Source organism: Triticum dicoccoides, chromosome 5A (assembly GCF_002162155.2).
Source record: "Triticum dicoccoides isolate Atlit2015 ecotype Zavitan chromosome 5A, WEW_v2.0, whole genome shotgun sequence".
In the NCBI taxonomy this organism is placed as follows: domain Eukaryota; kingdom Viridiplantae; phylum Streptophyta; class Magnoliopsida; order Poales; family Poaceae; genus Triticum; species Triticum dicoccoides.
This window is the reverse complement of record NC_041388.1, coordinates 4,284,510-4,305,079: the sequence shown is the minus strand read 5'-3', so window position 1 is coordinate 4,305,079 and position 20,570 is coordinate 4,284,510. Positions and strand designations below refer to the sequence as shown.

The following is a 20,570-nucleotide window of genomic DNA, read 5'->3' as shown; positions in this document are numbered from 1 at the left end:
CATAAGAACATAGTAACGCCTTAAGCAAGATGACATGATGTATTGGGATAAACTCATGCAATATAATGTAAACCCCATCTTTTTATCCTCAATGCCAACAATACAATATGTGTCGTTTCCCTTTCTGTCACTGGGATCGAGCACCGCAAAAGTGTGTTATAGGAGGAAGAAGTAGGTCGGTGGAGCAACGAGGGGCCCACGAGGGTGGAGGGCGCGCCCCCTGCCTCATGGCCTCCTCGATTGTTTCTTGATGCCCACTTCAAGTCTCCTGAATCACGTTTGTTGAGAAAATCACGTTCCCGAAGGTTTCATTCCGTTTGGACTTCGTTTGATATTCCTTTTCTATGAAACACTGAAATAGGCAAAAAAACAATTTGGGCTGGGCCTCCGGTTAATAGGTTAGTCCCAAAAATAATATATAAGTGTAAAAATAAGCCCATTAACATCCAAAATAGATAATATAATAGCATGGAGAAATCAAAAATTATAGATACATTGGAGACGTATCACACATCATATCTTTGGGGACTAAAAATATTATCTTCATCAAACATAGCATCCCCAAGCTTATGACTTTGCATATTGAAAGTGTGTTATATCGACTAGAAGGAGGGTGAATAGGTGATTTTTACAAATTCGTCACTGAGAAATTTCAGGGTGAGGAAATTCCTAAGCACGAACTACTTAGCAGCGGAATAAGTACTCAGATGCAAGCATAAAAGAGTAGTAGCACCGTCGTTATGATGAAATGAAAACAAGCACAGAGTACAAAAAGCGTAAACACAGGATAAGCAGGCTGAAGACAAAGTGACTGAAGAATTAGGATTGAGGAAATTGAGAAAGTCGTCAGTCAAAGTCTTCAAACAGTAACAATCAAAGTACTTCAACACATGAATGAAGAAATGAAAGGGTTGATGAAATAGAACCAGTAGCTTGGTGAAGACAATGATTTGGTAGACTAGTTCCAACTGCTGTGACAGTTATACGTCTAGTTGGAGCGATTAGGTATTTAAACCTGAGGACACCCAGTCCCAGACACACAGTCCTCACCGTATTCTCCTTGAGTTAAGGTCATACAGACCTCACTCAATCACTCGTGGTAAGTCTTCAGGTGACTTTCAAACCTTCACAGACTCGGTCACTCGGCAATCCACAATTTTCTCTTGGATGCTCTAGACCATGACACCTATGCATTACACTTCTACGGATTGGATTAACACCGTATATATTTACACGCTTGTGCCAAGTTCTAGAACCAGTTCGGCATATGTTTCAACTTCATGCATTAAAGTGAACATTGATGGCAAGTTTAAGCGCCACTTGTGATATTACCACTTTTAAAAAACACTATGAACTTTTTATACACCATGAATAATGAAATAAGAACGAAAATAAAATAAACAAAGTAACAAAAAATCATTTTCACCCATTTTTAAAAATCATGGAATTCTAAAAAGGAAATATGTGAATATTTTTTTTTAAAAAAAATACATAAAAATCAGAAAATATGGTAAGCATAAACGTACGAAAATCAGACAAGAACTTGTTTCACATTTTAAACCCCGGAAACTAATAAGAAATCAGTGCACAAAATGTTTTTTTCAAGGAAAAATGATAGTCCCTTCGCCACTGCACGACAACCCATGTTGAGAGGCGGCAGAGGTGAGCGTGACCAAGGACTCGCAATAGGCGAGTTGTCTCGAAGGATCTTGCCAGACCCTGGAGTACTGTAAACCCTAGCATTTGACCCCTAAATAAGGTAAGGCTAGGGCTAGCTAGTACTCCCTCCGTCTCATAATATAAGAACGTTTTTGACACTACACTAGCGTGATCCTCACACCCGTGTGATCCTAGTGGCATCTGCATTTGTACACCCTATACTAGTTCTCATACGATGCTGATCATTAATACAATCAAAGTAGGAGTAGGGTGTTACCTTATCATGAGGGGCCCAACCTAGATAAATTGCCTTATGTGAATTCGGTCGGGTCTTCCTGCTACGCGTGACAACCATTGAGATTACTGTCGAAATAATGAACCAACAAGGTCAAGCTCTGGTGCAAGCATCTGAAGTGATGTTGCTTATGTTTGGTGTGGCGCTCATGTGTTGTAGTTTCATCGCCTATGTTCTGAGGATATGTTGGATGCATGTTGTTCCCGGCTATTGTCTTTTGCCATCTCAGAACTTTGCATGTACCGAGTAATTCAATATTGGTTGCTCGTAGTGGGTTTCCTACCAGCTGCTCCAACTCGCTCTCTTTTTCCTATCTCCTCTAGGTGTTGTTTGTATTCCAGACAACGTATTTTCATATGAGCAATTAATGAAAATAGGGTATCCCCAGTAGAAAACAAAAGTGTTGGCATTCAGTCTAGGCCAAGAAATCAGGCTTGGTAACTCGTTGAGACCGACCTATACACACTAAAACTTTTAGTATGTGATTTTGGAATCACTAAGAAGTACTTTTTGCAAAGGTCACTCCCAACTTCACGGGTTGTGAAAAGCGGCGCATTGCATATGCATCACTTGTCGCAGCCTTTCATAGATTCATTTATTCAAAACTTTTATCTCTTTAACCGTGCATCCAAATCCTGAACCGTTTTCATCATTGGATTCCTCATGTTGAGATCTTTGAGATTAGATCCAATGTTGATAGGTTTCGACAAACTTTTTTTACACGAAAAAACCCGTACGAAAAAACTGAATCGGGACCATGGTTTTTTCTTCACCTCCTTTTCCTTTTCCGAAGAGGCACTGCTCTCGAAAGCAAATCTATGCCTCTATTTAAGCAAATATGTGCCTCTCACGGAAAAAATGTGTTTTTTCCTTTTTTGAGTGCCTCTTCCGGAAGTAAATTTGTGTCTCCATGAGAAGTAAATCTGTTCCTCTCACAAAAGGGGAAAACCGTGTTTTTTTTCCTTTTCCAAGATGCACAGTTGTGCCTCTTGCGAAAGCAAATCTGTGCCTCCATAAGAAGTAAATCCATGCCTCTCGTAGAAGGAAAAAAATACATGTTTTTTTCTTTTTCGAGAGGCACAGTTGTTGTGCCTGACGCGGAAGAGAATTTGCCTCCAAGAGAAGTAAATGTGTGCCTCTCACGTTGGCAAAAGAATGTTTTTTTTTTCTTTTTCAAAAGGCACGAGGAAGCAAATCTGTGCCTCCACGAGAAGTAAATTTGTGTCTCTTGCGGAAGAAAACCAAAAAGAAAACACATTTTTTTGCTCCGTTTGTTTTTTGAAATGTTTTTTGTGCAAAACCTAGAGAAAACCGGGCAAACCCCCCAAAAGTGACAAAAACGAAAAAAAAGTCATCTAAAATTCGAAAACGCGTATAGAAAAATAAAAATGAAAATCGGGAGAGAGCGCGCCAGGTGGCATACTCACAACCCACAAAAAGTGACCCTTGTCGAGGCCCTGCGCAAGGAGTACTCCTTGATTTGTTGCTCCCAGGTAATTTTGAACCCTTCTTTGCATAAATTTGTGCATTTGGACCCGAATTTGGCCGAGGCCTAAGATGTTATGTGTACCGAATGGGCCATGAGTTGGGCCCTAAGTAAATGCAAATATGCACTTCATTTATCGCAAGAAGCAATAGTGGGGCACAAGCTGGCTCCCTAAGGGCATCTCCAACCCTAACCTGCAAATTTGCTCCGGCATCTGTCCATGGACAGGGGGATCAGTTCGCGAACACGGATGCGAGAGCCGGTCATCTAACGCTAGCAGCATACATTTCAATCATTGTTTGAACTAATCGGGCGAAATTCATGCAAACACGGCGGATTTTCGTATAAATAGGACAAAAATTATTACATTTCGGACATTTTCATCATAGAACTTGTCTGTTTTAATGCATGGAGGAACTTGGAGGCCTGCCCTACTGAATTTCATGACTCTCTTTCGCGAGAAGAGTTCACTAGGATGGTTGTCACCCTGTGGTTGATGTGGAGCACTCGGAGGAAAGCGATCCATGAGGATTCAGAGCCCTATGTCGACCCACCGCTTCATCGCAAGCTTTCTGTCTGAGCTGGAGCTAATACGTACACCGTCGGCAACTGCAGCGCAACCTTCCACGCAGAGGCTGAATCATGGCTACCTCGGCCAGTGAATATGATAAAATTTAATGTGGATGCGGCGGTCTCTCGCAGGAGCGAATATGGAGCTTAAGGGCCGCTTTGCAGTGATCATGAGGGAATTTTTTTGGGAGCTTCACCAGTTGTATTTGGTGCCACTTGAGCGAATATGGAGTTTAAGGGCCGGTTTGTCTCAGATTTTTTTTTTTGCAAAAAAACAACGGTGCAGTGATTATTAGCATGAAACTAAAATTGGATTAGAATCAAGCTATTGGTAGACGACTATCAGGTACGGCAAGCATGAAAGAGACCGATGGAGCACGTTTGGCTTTGCGCTTTTGTCACTTTGTGGTCATGGTAGATGGCCAGATTCAATAGACGTGACCTCTAGTAAAGTATATTTGCAAGTCAAACCAATACTTAGCCATACACACATAGTATATACGACGTTATACGTAGGTGGATGGATCCGAGTATCATCATGCATGACCTGGCGTACATAAGAAAAGAAAGGGATGGATGGATCCACTTGAATGTAAATAGTGAACTTGCCTGGGGTTGGATGGGGATATCCATTGTCCATGCCTCCTTGCCTGCTTGCTATAAATTCATGCAAGCCTGGAGCATTTATATTTCTTCCTCTAAAATCCTCTTTACTACTCCCTCCCATCTAAAAAAAGTATCGTGGCTTTAGTTTACATTTGAACTAAAGTTGAATGAAAGCCCGACACTTTTTTTTTATCGAAGGGAGTACTAAAAATTAATGCCAAAAATATATTTGTAGTTTTACTAGTCGTCTAACCTATTCTGTAAACGTCTGTAATCACGAATTTTCTTTGGAACATCCGAATAATTAGCCCATTTGTCCTCAAAAGTGGGCAAAAAAAATGCCACACTCCTAAACCATCTCTCCGCTGCTCAATTTCTGCCAAAAGCGCCCCCCACCCCTCCTCCAAACCACTGCGTAATTAAGGTCTCCATCCACCTTCTCTAACGACCACACTGCAGTTGGAATGGACTTCCTAACTAAATGCATACAACTCCGTGAGCACCTACTTGACAAGTTGGCCACCCGCTCCTGGCATCCAGCTTTAGGCGCCTGCACTGCTCGGGATGGCGAGACACGAGACATGTGGGTTACATAGGTTCAGGCCCTCCGATAGAAAGGTAAGACCATACTCCTGCCTCCGATGGTTATATTGCTCCAGTGCTCTCCGATGATGGCGAGGATCATTGGAAAGAGCTCTTAACCGGGCGCCCGACGCGTGGTGCCCAGCTTGAGTGGCCAACTCGCAGGGACGGGGCTGCCTTGTAAGAAATCTTTCAGAAGTGCTCATAGGGGTAGGGTGTGCGTGTGTGCGTTCATGATGGGGCTCGGACCTATGGAGACGTGGACCAAGGGGATGGATGGGTGTGCCGAGTTCCCACCAACCCAAAGCGCAAGAATCGTTTTTTTTCTTTCACCTGAAATTACTTGGGGTTGATTTTCCATCAAATCAAAGAAAAAGGGACTGAGGGAGACGGTACAGAAAGTTAAATCATCCGAGAAGGGCCATGACTATGAAGCACATGTTTGACATTGCCACCCCCACCAACCAATCCCCATGGCTCGGCCTTGGCTATGGGAGGGTTTGACATTTTTGACAAAGACACTAGACGGGCAATCAATCTTCAATCAGCCCAGCAATGAATCCAAGCTAGTGAGCCGAGCCAGCCTACTCCACCCACCACCCACCACCCACTAGTAGCTAGCCAGCCTACTCCGTGCCCGACCCAATCCGCAATCCGTCCGACCGGCCGAGTGGGTCGGTCAAACGTTGAGGTAGGCGCCCATGCTCCATCTCACTCTCACGGCATCTTCAGTCGTTGGCTTCCCAGGAGGCGCATAAAATCGCCGTCTGAGGCATGTCATGGCAGACTGGTGGCGGCGCATCGTCGTCATCATCGTCGCTGTCACAGATGACGACGACTCCGCCTTCATCGCGGCCGCGTCGACGTTCCGCGAAGCGAAGTAGGGCGGCGCGCTGGCGCTCCTTCGCCTTCTTCAGGCGCTCCTTCTCCATCGCTATGGAGTCCCTGCGCGTCCATTCCAGGGCCATTTCGTCGTCGTCGAGCTCCGTCGTCACCAGCGCGGCCGGCTCCTTCTTCACCGGCGTGAGCCCCGGCTCCGTCTTCACCGGCACGAGCCCCGGCTTCGTCTTTGGCTTGACGAAGCGCGGAGGAGAAGCCGACGAGGAGGCGCGCCGGCCGCCCTCGTTGATGACGATGCCGGCGCTGCGGGTGCGCCGGCCGAGCGGCGTCTCCGCCGCGGGCTCGGCCTTGATGCCGAGAAGGGCCGGAGTGCCGGAGGAGTGCGATGAAGATCGGGAGGAGGAAGAAGAGGAGGAGGACCCGAACCTCCTTGGCGCCCATGGCCCGGCACGTCGGTGCTGCGCCGGGGCGGCCGCCCTCGCTGGGTACGCCAACGGCGGGTCGTTGCTGCCCTCGAGGTACGTCAGCACGCCCTCGAGTGTGCGGCCGGGGACGCCCCACCACAGGTGGCGCCCCTCGCTGTTCTGCCGGCCGCCAACCACCGGCGCGCCGTTGATGGACGCCAAGCGCTACTGCTGGCGGCGCTCGAAATACGCCGCCCAAGCCGCGTGGTTGTCGGCGGCGTACTGGGGGAGGGAGAGTTGGGCGTCGGTGAGGGAGGCGCGCACGACCTCGACTTCCTCGGCGAAGTACGTCGGCTTCGCCACGGCGTCGGGCAACGGGGGAATGGGCACTCCCCCGACGCTGAGCCTCCACCCCGTCGGCCCGCCGCGCATGTCCGTCGGCGCCGGGATGTTCGCCTGGAACAGGAGTCAGGACTCCTGTTCGCGGAGCGAACGGCGGCCGAAGCCGTTGGCCGCCGCCTCGTCTCCGGGGTAGCATTCCGCCATGGCGACGGGCTCGGGAGAGGTAGAGAGATAAAGGGATGGGCTGGGCGGCGGCGCTCGGGAGAGGTAGGGAGAGGGAGGAGCTGGGCGGCGGCGAGGGGCGGGGCTGGTGTGGGCACAGGCGAGTGCAGGCCACCGGCTATATAGCCGCGCTGCACCCGTGTGTACGCGTGCGAGGGAGGGGAGGCGTCGGCGCGCCGTCCCGTGACGCGCCGCCCGTAAGGAATCAATGGTAAGGCTGACCGGCGGTAGCCTTGGCATTGATTCCCCGCGGGAACCGAGGCCGTTGGGGGAAGACGAGGCGGCGGGCCCGCGGCTGTTTCGTGCCAGAACAGTTCGCCCCTTTCGGTCTGGGTTCACCGGCGCTGTTTTCGGTTCAGACCGGCGAAAATCAGGCTTCTAAAGACGTAACTGAGTCGTCTTTTTAGCGCCGGCGCGAAAAAATCGCGTGGAAAGGCCTTCGCGAGGGCGCGGCTGAACATGCCCTCAGTGGCACTCGCAATAAGATCACTGGAGAGCGAGCGAAGCTACAATTCTAGTACTATAGTAGTCTCATCGCACATGGATTGATCCCACACAGAGCCGCAGAGCAGCTTCCTGCCCCCTTCCGCAGCTCAGATGCCGACGACGCCGACGGGCCGCCGCCCGCCCCCGGCCGCCGTCCTCCTCCATTGCTGCTGCCTCATCTTGCTCTGCTGCTGCTGCTTCTTCCCGGCCTGCCGCGCCTTCCCGCTCTGCACCGACGCCAGTCAGTGTCTAGCACCCAGCACACCGTCGCCTGCTGCTCGGCCTCTGCTTCTCTCTGCTACTTATATACAGTCCATGTCTTCTTGTTTTGCTCCTTTCGATCAGGGGCGCCGCTGCCGCTCAACGGGACGCTCGCCTTCTGCGGCAACGCCCCCGGCGCCACCTGCTGCGACGCCGCCGCCGACAAGGCCCTGCGGGACCAGCTCCGAGCCGCCAACGTCTCCGACGCCGCATGCGCCGCCGTCCTCAAGTCCCTCCTCTGCGCGGTCAGTGGCTGCCTTCTCTTCCTGCTCCTCAACGCCCGCCATGTGCTCGACGGTTTGCTTCGCTGGGCGTTTCATCGGTTATTTTATCATATATAGTGTTCGTTATACTGTCTCCTGGCTCTACTCAAAGCGTGCACGCACATCATGACAGCAATTGTTGGTAATCCAGTCGCCTGGTTCAGACGAATCCGCATGCTGATTTTGTCTTGCACCTCGCATGTTGCCATGTATGTGGGTTCCTCTGTCCCATGTGAGAGATAACTAATTGAATGGATCAACAGAGACCGTTCTACTTGGAAAAGATATAAGCTTTAATAAACCAAGAATTGAATTACCGTGAACCTGGCAGCTGATATACTGAACTCAACTTATATGTCATACTTTTCCAGAAATGCAATCCATAAACTTGGCAGCAGATCTGCTGAATCTGACTTCCATTTCATGATTTTTCCAGAAATGCAATCCCTATTCTGCTGAGCTGTTCGACGCCGGGCCGAAGATCCGTACGATCCCGTTCCTGTGCAACTCAGCCTCCTCGGCGACCTCTGTTCATCAGTCCAAGGAATCAACAGTACAGGACTACTGCAAGCTAGTCTGGGACACCTGCAAGGACACGACGATACTCAACTCCCCTTTCCAGCCTCCCCTGCAAGGTGGTGGGAAGCTGCCTAGCTCATCGTCGAAGCTCACCGATGCCTGGCAGTCCGAGAGCGACTTCTGCACGTCGTTTGGTGGCGCGCCCAGCAATCGGTCCGTGTGCTTCAGTGGGAGCACAGTGTCATTCAACGCTACCCAGCCTTCGGCGTCTCCGAAAGGGGTATGCCTAGAGAGGATCGACAACGGGTCCTACGCCTACCTCAACATGGTTCCTCACCCTGATGGGTCTAACAGGGTCTTCCTGGGCACCCAAGCTGGGAAGATACTGCTGGCAACCGCCCCGGATCAGGGGTCCGGCGGCACGCTGCAGTTCAGTGAGGCGGGCCTGTTTGTCGACCTGACTGACCAGGTGCATTTCGACTCGACGTTCGGGCTAATGGGCATGGCGTTTCACCCCGACTTCGCGACCAACGGGCGCTTCTTCGCATCCTACAACTGTGACAGGACAAAGTCACCCAGCTGTTCTGGTAGGTGTTCCTGCAATTCTGATGTGGGCTGTGATCCCTCCAAGCTTGGCACCGATAATGGCGCCCAACCGTGCCAGTATCAAGTCGTTGTGTCAGAATATTCTGCTAAAGGCTCATCGTCAAATGTTTCTGAGGTTTGCTCGTCCAGATACGTACGCTCTTCCATTCTTGCCTTGAACCTCATCCATTCGCACTATTCATGTCATTCTTCTTCAGGTAACTTCTGCAGATCCAACTGAAGTCAAAAGGATTTTTACTATGGGGTTGCCTTATACAAATAACCATGGAGGTCAGATACTTTTTGGGCCTACGGATGGATACCTCTATCTCATGATGGGTGACGGTGGACAGAAAGGAGATCCTTTTAATTTTGCGCAGAACAAAAAGTCGCTTTTGGGGAAAATTATGAGGCTTGACATCGACAGTACGCCGGGTAAATTCTTCGAGAAGGCGTCTTTTTTCATTTCTTTTGTTACTCAAGTTGAAATACTAATTTAAATTCTTCAGTTCTAGTTTTCATGTGTGATCTTAATTTTTCAGTAGTAGAAGGTTCAGTTATCAAACATTTAAGTAAATTTACTTCGGTAACACAGAACAACATGGGACTTGCTCTCGGGTCTTAGTTACCTCCTTCAGTGAGACTTCTTTAATGGCATATCACATCTGGTACAATTGTATTTTTAAAAGAAAACTACTGGACACATTATTTCCCTGTCTAAAGAATGGGCTAGTCAAACCTAGTTCACGACCTCCATAGCGACACCTTATTTTTATCAAAGTAGTATGTTACTTCTTATATGTCATAATTCGTTATTAAGATTGTCTTTTGGTATTTTCAGGAATGAAAATCACTAACCAAAGCTTATATTTCATAATTCGTATACGCTCTCAATTCATAATTCGTTATTTTGGCCCTTAATGCTTTCTAAGATTTTGCACTGGTATCTTCAGGACTCGGTAAAGTCACTAACCAAAGCTTATGGGGTAAATATTCCATTCCAAAAGACAACCCGTTCTCCGACGATAGTGGCTTGGCACCAGAAATTTGGGCATTGGGTGTTAGAAACCCTTGGAGATGCAGCTTTGATCTTGAGAGGCCTTCCTACTTCTACTGTGCAGATACTGGTCAGGTATCGTTTCAGGATCTTAAACAGTTTTAACTTGCGAGGTGCCAAATTTATATTGGCTTTATTGGTCCGATATCCTAGTGGGGCTGTAGTGCACTTCAGTGGGGTCAAGTTTGATAGCTATCTTACTATCTTTCTGAACTTGACATGCACTTACAATTTATAGTATAACACTGTAAGCACAGGATAGGCATGTAGCACACGATAGTTAAAACTTCGTAAGCGTCTTATGTCTTATGTGCATAATATTAATAGAACTCAACTTTTCATTCTCGTCCTCCCATTTTGCCACGCTATTGTTTGTTTCTCTGGGGTAGGTTGGTACAGTGTTTACGTGTACTTACAGTTTTAAAGTTCAGTTCTTGAGTGTACTTTAAAACTGTTAATCATTGGTTGTTATTTAACTCTTTTTGTATATTGTCCCAACAATGTAGGACCAATACGAAGAGGTTGATTTGATCTCCAAGGCCGGAAACTATGGATGGCGTATATATGAGGGTCCATTGGTGTACAATCCACCGTGGACACCTGGAGGAAACACATCACTCAAGTCCGTAAATGTCATTCCTCCTATTATGGGATACAGCCATTCTGATGTCAATAAAAACATAGGATCTGCGTCGATCATGGGTGGTTATGTCTACCGAGGATCCACCGACCCCTGCCTGTATGGAAGGTATTTGCTTCGGTGAAGCACCCTCGGCCTCTGCATTGATCAAAGCTTCGTCGAAAGGCATCTTGCGTCTTGCACTGATTTTGAACTCGAAGATAGTGTGGAGCTACTATGATGCTCAACGCATTTTGTAATTTGTATTTACTGGATGCATCGGCTGATGTGCTTTCAGGTACCTGTATGCTGACCTTTACGCATCAGCCATGTGGACTGGCACGGAGACCCCGGAGGGCAGTGGGAACTACACCTCCAGTCTCATCTCCTTCAGCTGCTCCAAGAACTCTCCCATCCCCTGTGACAGCGCCGCTGGGAGCCCTCTCCCGTCGCTCGGTTACATATATTCCTTCGGCGAGGATAACAACAAGGACATCTACGTCTTGGCAAGCAAAGGCGTCTACCGGGTTGTCCGGCCGAGCCTCTGCAGCTACACTTGCCCGACAGAGAAACCTGAGACGAACAATGGGAAGGCACCCGCAGGTCCTTCGTCGAACGCGCCAGCAGCACTGGGAATGGGCATGAAAATGGGGGCTCTGTTGCTGTCTGCTGTCACTGCCTTGTTTTTGATGAGATAGGAGGATCCTACTACATCGATCATGTATTGGTATGCCGTAAGATCAATCCTCACATTTTAGCATGTATTAGCAGTACAATAATAAGTCAGCAATATTTCTTTGTACAGTTAGGAGTATGAATCATGACACATGGACCTATGAGGATTAGATTCTGAAAACTTAATATCAGTTCTGTATGAGCATATACCTCGTTATACATTATATTTCTGAAGCCACTGAACCTTGCCTTGGATTGTCCTATGGATTGCCTTGATTGGCACTTTGCCCCCTACTCTTTCTTGCTTAAGGCTAGAACCAGTTTATAAGATTATTATTATTTTTGTTAAAAAGAGGACAAACACGCGCACAAATCACCACCAAGAACACACATTCACACAGCCTATTGCAGTGGCATATGTTGACATCAGTGTCTTGATGTGCATATGCATACTTGGATGCTTGCAAGAGGAACAGATAGTGAAGGGAAGCTCTATTCATATCATACTTTTCCATGTTCCTCTCAAAGTCTCAAGTCTATGTTCATCATATTTCACATTTTTACTTATCAAGTTTTGATAGGAGTGTAGTATGTGGCTTATATATGTTTTTGATTGATAGGTAAGTTCATTTTACCCACTAACTTGTACTTGAGCTAAGTTACAACTCTTTAACTCCATTTTGGCCGGTTTTAAATGGTCAAAATAGGCAGACTGGGTCTTTTTAACGGAATGGAAAAAAGTAAGTGCTTTGAATCATTGCGAAAAAGGTCGAGGTATTTCAAACTGCTAGTTGACACGGACAGAGTAGGGGAAGAACTTATGAAGAAATTTCCACGATCGATGATTCTCTTTCGAAATTGGAGGGACTACTTTAGACCGGACTGAAGCTGAGTATCGTAACTTAAACTTGAGAGGTTTAGTCGTTTAAACCACCTTTCATGAGCACTGCTGTTATCTCCACAGGTCAGTGATTGCCGAAGAAGATCCATGGCAATTGATTTCTTGACAGCACTTGTGTCACAGTGCCAAGTTTAATTTCTAGCAGGAGGGAGTAGAAGGGGAGGCAACCGTCTCCCTGGTTGCTATCTCTCTCCTTGGTGTTGATCACCATTGCAGTTCATGTTCTTGCACCAAATCTAATGTATACTGTGTCAGAAGGGCATCGCCTTTCTTTCCAGCGATCTAGGCACAGTTTTCTCCACCACAGACGATGGACCGCAGCGCTCTGCAATGGAAGAATGGAGGACTGTTTATCTTGCGCTACAGCAGTCCGTGACAGTGGCATCAGTTATCTTTGTTTTCCTGTGTTCTTTTTCTTGTTCTTTCTCATTGGTTCATCGTTTTTCTATCTTTTTTATGTTTGTCTATCGGGTTTCTTTGGCTTTTTTGTATTTCCATTCTTTTCTTTTTCTTCCTCTTTTGGGTTTCACCGCTTTTCTTCATTTTTATGTTTCCCAACAGGTTTGCTTCTACTTTCTTTGTTTTTTTCCATTTCCTTTTCCTTTTTTCTCCAGTTTTCACCGGTTTTCTTCACTTTTTATGTTTCTCTACGATTTCCTGTGGGTTTTTCCCTTTTTATTTTTATTTTTCTTTTTTATTCGACAAATGTCTACTTTCTTCCATACATTTGATGTCTCCATTTTTTTAATACACATGGTACAACTTTCGTATACATATGGAACATTTTTCAATACCTGTTTAACATATTTTAAATACATAATAAACATGTTTTTCAAATATATGTCTGGATGTTTACTTTTTTTACACACACAATGTACATTTTTCATATACACCATAAATATTTGTTATACATGTGAAAATTTTGTCCAATACATAACTAAATATTTTTTTAGATATATGTTTTGATGTATAATTTTTCTCATGTACGTTGAATATTGTTCTCATACATTATACACGTTTTACATTTTTCAACTACATAATCAATATCTTTTCAATATATATTTTTATACACATTGTAAAGTTTTCATATATATAAAATGTTATACACGATTTAACTTTTTAAATACCTGATTAATATTTTCTACTCATGCATATAACATCTACGCATAGACCTGGCTCAGATGCCACTGTTGGGGAGCATAGTAATTTCAAAAAAAATCCTACGCACACACAAGATCATGGTGAAGCATAACAACAAGAGGGAACGAGTGTTGTACACGTACCCTCGTAGACCGTAAGCGGAAGCGCTATGACAACGCGGTTGATGTAGTCGTACGTCTTTACGATCGACCGATCGTAGTACCGAAAGTACGGCACCTCCGCAATCTGCACACGTTCGGCTTGGTGACATCCCACGAATTCTCGATCCAACTGCGCGTCGAGGGAGAGCTTCGTCAGCACGACAGCGTGATGACGGTGATGATGATGCTACCGTTGCAGGGCTTTGCCTAAGCACTACGATGATATGACCGAAGTGGATTGTGGTGGAGGGGGGCACCGCACACGGTTAAGGGATCAATGATCAACTTGTGTGTCTATGCGATGCCCCCTGGCCACGTATATAAAGGATGGAGGGAGGAGGAGGCCGGTCCTCATAGGGCGCGCCCAAAGTGTGGAGTCCTACTAGGACTCGCTAGTCCTAGTAGGATTCCACTTCCCACATGGAATAGGAAAAAGGGAAGGGAGAAGGAGAAGGAAGGAAGGGGGCGTCCCCTTTCCCTAGTCCAATTCGGACCAGTCCATAGGGAAGGGGCACAGCCACCCTTGAGGCCTTTCTCTCCTTTCCTGTATGGCCCATTAAGGCCCAATACAAATTCCTGTAAGTCTCCGGTACTTTGAAAAATACCCGAATCACTCGGAACCTTTCCGATGTCCGAATATAGCCTTTCAATATATCGATCTTTACGTCTCGACCATTTCAAAACTCCTCGTCATGTCCCCGATCTCATCCGGAACTCGAACAAACATCGGTCATCAAATCACATAACTCATAATACAAATCGTCACAGAATGTTAAGCATGCGGATCCTACGGGTTCGAGAACTATGTAGACATGACCGAGACTCATCTATTGTCAATAACCAATAGCGGAACCTGGATGCTCATATTGGTTCCTACATATTCTACGAAGATCTTTATCGGTCAAACCGCATAACAACATACGTTGTTCCCTTTGTCATCGGTATGTTACTTGCCCGAGATTCGATCGTCGGTATCTCAATACCTAGTTCAATCTCGTTACCGGCAAGTCTTTACTCGTTTCGTAATGCATCATCCCGCAACTAACTCATTAGTAACATTGCTTGCAAGGCTTATAGTGATGTGCATTACCGAGAGGGCCCAGAGATACCTCTTCGATAGACAGAGTGACAAATCCTAATCTCGATCTATGCCAACTCAACAAACACCATTGGAGACACATGTAGAGCATATTGCTTGCAAGGCTTATAGTGATGTGCATTACCGAGAGGGCCCAGAGATACCTCTTCGATAGACAGAGTGACAAATCCTAATCTCGATCTATGCCAACTCAACAAACACCATTGGAGACACATGTAGAGCATCTTTATAATCATCCAGTTGCGTTGTGACGTTTGATAGCACACAAGGTGTTCCTCCGGTATTAGGGAGTTGCATAATCTCATAGTCAGAGGAACATGTATAAGTCATGAAGAAAGCAGCAGCAATAAAACTAAAAGATCATTATGCTAAGCTAACTGATGGGTCTTGTCCATCACATTATTCTCTAATAATGTGATCCTGTTCATCAAATGACAACACATGTCTATGACTAGGAAACTTAACCATCTTTGATTAACGAGCTAGTCAAATAGAGGCATACTAGCGACACTCTGTTTGTCTATGTATTCACACATGTACTGAGTTTCCGGTTAATACAATTCTAGCATGAATAATAAACATTTATCATGATATAAGAAAATATAAAGAACAATTTATTATTGCCTCTAGGGCATATTTCCTTCATGGAGCGGCTAAGTCTTGCACGTAGCGTCGGTGGAGATGTCAAGTCATGCTTGACCAACAGGTGCTACGTTGTGTCATGCCTGGTCGACAGGTGCTACGCACGACAGGTCTCCAGAATCTTCGCGTCTGGATGAATGCGCGCAGGGCGGTGGCCCCGTTGGACGCTGTGGTGGCGTCGACGGATGTCTGGAATGGCAAGGATGATGCGCCTTGCCTCCTCCTTCCTTCCTCGCAAAAGTCAACCGCTCCAATGCAAATTCAGTTAACTTACATAGAACCGTTGCGATAACGAAACTGCTCCATGCACGATGATACAAGTGCATGATTTATGAACAACATAACGATCCAGCGGCCGGCAACTTGTTCAATCATACTAATGTCCATCCAGATTTAACCATCGTCTGTGCATCGTCCGAAGTTTGTCGTGTGCATAGCACTTCTTTTGCGATCAATATCAAAACTACTACACACACGATGTCTTTTGCACGATGCTAGCACGATAGTAAATCCAACGATCTGGGTTCGTTTGCCCAAGTGTTGTAGGGTCGGATCACAACCATCATCCACAAATCGTGCACGAACTATCGTCCATATAGCACTGCTCAATAAATAGTACATGGCGTCATGCATCCTCAGCACTCACCAACGCAACACCATGTCGTCACCCATGCTTCCATTTGCCGACGACTGAACTTGTCACCGGCCTACCTCGTCTCTGTTCTATACTCGGCTGTCAGTCTCAAGAGATGCAATCCATGAGCTAAAAACAGCGACGGAGATTTTTGCAATCAACAATCGGAGCATCATCTTGGCATTTGGCCACAAAGTAGAGACTGAACGAGCCAATTCCGCATTTGCCACTGCCTTCAGAGTTAAGTAACTCCGTTTCCTTGGACTGTTCCATGACGCTCGCTCGCCGCTTCTTCTCGCCTCCGACAGCTCCTCCTCACCTGCTCCAAGGCAGACGGCGACGACGACGACGACGACTACACGCTGCTCAGCTTCAACCTAAGCAGATTACCGCATGAATCATTGGCAGTATATATATGTGCGTCCTGGTCGACCTACAGCTTTCCATCAAGGCAAGGCCGCCCAAAGACGCACAGCATCATCTTCCTCTGTCCAGGTCCAGGCCCAGCCATGGTGGCGATGATGGTGGAGAGGTGGGCAGGGTTCGGGTCAGCGGCGGCGACCGTCATCTTCCTCTGGCCCGTGGTGCAGAAATACGTGCCCCCACCTTCCGCCTCTATCTCACCGCCTGGGCCGCCAAGCTCGCCGCCTGCTTCAACCCCTATCTGCAGATCACCATCTCCGAGTACGGCGCGGAGCGCTTCCAGCGCAGCGACTTCTTCCTCGCCGTCGAGGCCTACCTCAGCGACGCCTGCGCCCGCCGCGCACGCAAGCTCAAGGCCGAGCTCGTCAAGGACAGCAAGAACCTCCGGGTCACCGTCGACGACCACGAGGAGGTTACTGACGACTTCTCCGGGACAACCATCTGGTGGTACGCCTCCAAGCGGCAGTCCAAGGCCAACGTCATCAGCATCTACCCTGGCGAGGACGAGCGGCGCTTCTACCAGGTCGTCTTCCACAGGCGGCACCGCGACCTCGTCGTCGACTCCTACCTGCCCTTCGTGCTTGGTGAGGGCCGTGCCGTCACCGTCAAGAACCGCCAGCGCCGTCTCTTCACCAACAACGCCAGCCGCAACTGGAACCCCTACCGCAGCAAGAGCGTCTGGAGCCACGTCGCCTTCGAGCACCCCGCCACCTTCGACACGCTCGCCATGCACCCTGATGAGAAGGAGGCCATCGTTGACGACCTCATGGCGTTCCAGGAGAGCAAGGACTACTATGCAAAGGTCGGCAAGGCGTGGAAGCGCGGGTACCTCCTTTATGGACCGCCTGGCACCGGCAAGTCCACCATGATCGCTGCCATGGCCAACTTCCTTGACTACGACGTCTACGATCTCGAGCTCACTGCCGTCAAGAACAACACCGAGCTGCGGAAGCTCTTCATTGAGACCACGGGCAAGTCCATCATAGTCATAGAGGACATCGACTGCTCGATAGACCTCACTGGAAAACGTCGCAAGGACAAGAAGGCCTCTAGTGATAAGGACTCTGACGATGATGATAAACCCAAGCTACCGATGGATCCAGAGAAGGACGACGCCACTAAGGTGACGCTCTCAGGCCTCCTCAACTTCATTGATGGACTTTGGTCTGCTTGCGGGGGTGAGCGGATCATCATCTTCAGCACTAACCACAAGGAGAAGCTCGATCCGGCGCTGATCCGTCGAGGAAGAATGGACAAGCACATCGAGATGTCATACTGCCGATTCGAGGGCTTCAAGGTCCTCGCCAAGAACTACTTAGATGTCATCAAGCATGAGTTGTTTGGAGAAATTCAGCAGCTGCTCGAGGAAACCGACATGTCGCCCGCCGACGTTGCAGAGAACCTGATGCCAATGTCGAAGAAGAAAAAGAGGGACCCTGATTTGTGTTTGTCGGGCCTCGTCAAGGCACTCAAGCAGGCCAAGGAAGATGCGGCAGCAGCAGCTGCCAAGGCGAAGGAGGAAGAAGAGGCCAAGGAGGCTGAAGCAAAGAAAGTTAAGGAGAAAGAGGAGGCGGAGGTGAAGAAAGTCAATGAGGAAAACAAAGGGAAGGACAAAGCACCGAAGGAAGCCAATGGAGACATCAAGGAAGGTGACAAGTGAAGTTACATCAAGAAAGGAGGCAAAAGAAAAAAAGGAACTAGCTTGTTCACTAGTGCCCCTTGTACAAAAGAAAAATGCAGTGTTTGTTTACAAAAAATATAAACCTCTCAACTAAAATATTTGTGTTGCATCTCTCATTTGTAAATTGTAATATGTGCCCTCTTACCAATATAGATATTTGTTTCATCTCTCATTTGTAATATTTCCGGTAAAACTATACAAAATACTAACAAGACCCATTCACTTTACCTACACCGAAATGCTAACACGTTTTTCTATAGGGAATTAAACCTACCCAAATTTTGTAAAGTGCACGCGCACTTTTTAGACAAAACGAGCGGCCTGACTCATAGCACATGCATGTGCTTAAATTTTTTTGTCTGCTAGTGCATGTGACCGTGGCATTAAATGTGTCACACTGCTCCTTTAGTATGGGAACAGACAGATTCACGTACATTCATTTTGGCTTCTCAAAAATTCAAAAAAGCATATCTTTCTAACAGCGCATTGGAATTCAAATTTGTTTTCATTGTCGGAATCCTCGTGACGAGATCTTTGAAACTAGATCCCGCATGAGTATGTTTTGACGAAATTTTTTCGATGCCAATTTTGGGGGCTATATTGTGCAACCTTTAGTATTGAAGATGCAACTTTAGTATTGCATGGTGCAACTTTTTTCAAAATCAATTTTAGAGATGTATGATCCAACCAGTGATGAGGCTATAACATAGCAACTAACAATCGACTTTTGTGATGTGCAACTAGTCTACTGTCCTAGTCAACTACCTAGTAGTAGATGTGCAAACCTCTCCTACCTACTTATGGATGCCTACTATTGGCACACCCTGCCCCACCTTCCCTACCAGCGATATGCGCAACTTAGTATGTTGTTCAAGCCAACTATCTATTAGTCGATGTGCAACTCTTTCCCCTCCCTATTTGTGAATATGCAGTTTTGGTTGGCGGGGGAACAAACGGAGTTGCACATAGTCTTCTAGGCAGTTGGCCAAGTAAACATACGAAGTTGCACATCTCACAGGCAGGGGATAGTTGGATGGTGAAAATTCCACATTCACGAGGATAGTGAAAAGTTGCATATAGATAGGACGCTAAAGTTGCAAATCTTACTAGCAAGGGTGGTTCGAACCGGTTGCTAGAGGAGAAAATTACACATCCATGGGGTACGATGAAAAGTTGCACATCACTGCTAGATAGTTGGCCGTTGCAGTATCCGAAGTTGTACATCCAGTACTAGAAAGTTGGCAAATGCAACAAACAGTGAAAGCACATCCACGGGAAAGGAAAAAGTTACACATCAATTACTAGGGAGTTGGCCTGAGCAACAGACGAAGTTGCACATCCCACTAGAAGGGGTAGTTCGAGAAGGTGGAGGTGACATCAGTGAAAACTGCACGTCCATGGGGTAGGCGGAAAGTTGCACATCCACGGTCAGCCAGTTGCACATCGACTACTAGTAGTTGCACAAAACAAGGGACTAAGTTGCACAAAAAATTCATCGAAACATATCCATGCGGGATCTAGTTTTAAAAAGCACGTCATGAGGGTTCCAACAGTGAAAACGAATCTTAATTTGATTCGCGGTTTAAAAGTTATGGTATTCTAAAATTTGTAAATCATGAATCAAATGATACAAAGCCATCCAAGTCCATGCAGCAAAAAAAGATGCAGCCAATGCATGTGGACCATTTAATATGCATGTTGGTTGGGTATTTTCTGTTTAACTAGTTGAGACCAGAGGAATATTTTCTAATTAGGACAAAGGGACAAACACTTTCCATTGATAAACGGCCGCTGTGAAGCGCTAGGGAGCCAACGGCTGCTCGCTAGACTCGTCCTTAAACCTAAACGTGACACCGAAAATGCTAACACGTTTCACTACGCATGACAGTGACAGAACAGGCAATTAGCAATCGGAACTTACCCTGCTCCTTCATTAATTAATTGATTAAGCAACCCAAATCTGGATTTGCCCTTCCACCTATTAAGTAATTGATTAAGCAACAAAGTTCTGCATTTTTTCCATGCGCGCATGAAGTTACCCAGCTTTGATAGTCAACTTAAGTAAATCAGCACCCAGAACTCAAGAACTGTATATAAACACATACACACACAAATCTCCAGCGTTACATTAGCAAGAAGAGAGCTAGCCAGCTATGAGACGTACCTAATTGATGGAGGGTCTCGCACAATCCCAGTAGGGTGTGCTGCTTCTCAGTATATAGCAGTAGGTATTACATGTACAAGGTAGATACAAATATGTATCTACAAACGTATACAACATGGATTCTAACATCCTCCCTCAATTTTAACCGGTATCAAGAAGGTTGAGATTGCGCCGACAAACTTCAAACAAGGGAAGTACAACGGCTTAGTGAAAATGTCCGCAAGTTGATCTTTCGATGAGATGAACTTGATTCT

General features: G+C 46.7%; 1 protein-coding gene and 1 pseudogene across 1 annotated transcript; both read left to right on the top strand.

The window, feature by feature from the left end:
• Positions 1 to 7,519: 7,519 nt before the first annotated feature.
• LOC119298731 (HIPL1 protein-like) lies at positions 7,520 to 11,714 on the top strand. The gene is made up of 7 exons (XM_037576020.1): positions 7,520 to 7,733; positions 7,838 to 7,998; positions 8,453 to 9,256; positions 9,339 to 9,555; positions 10,074 to 10,252; positions 10,684 to 10,925; positions 11,095 to 11,714. Exons 1-7 carry the CDS (start codon positions 7,604 to 7,606, stop codon positions 11,492 to 11,494), a joined length of 2,133 nt encoding a protein of 710 aa, XP_037431917.1. The 5' UTR covers positions 7,520 to 7,603; the 3' UTR covers positions 11,495 to 11,714.
• A 4,777-nt stretch (positions 11,715 to 16,491) lies between these two features.
• Positions 16,492 to 18,304, top strand: LOC119298732 (annotated as a pseudogene).
• The last annotated feature ends 2,266 nt before the right edge of the window (positions 18,305 to 20,570 follow it).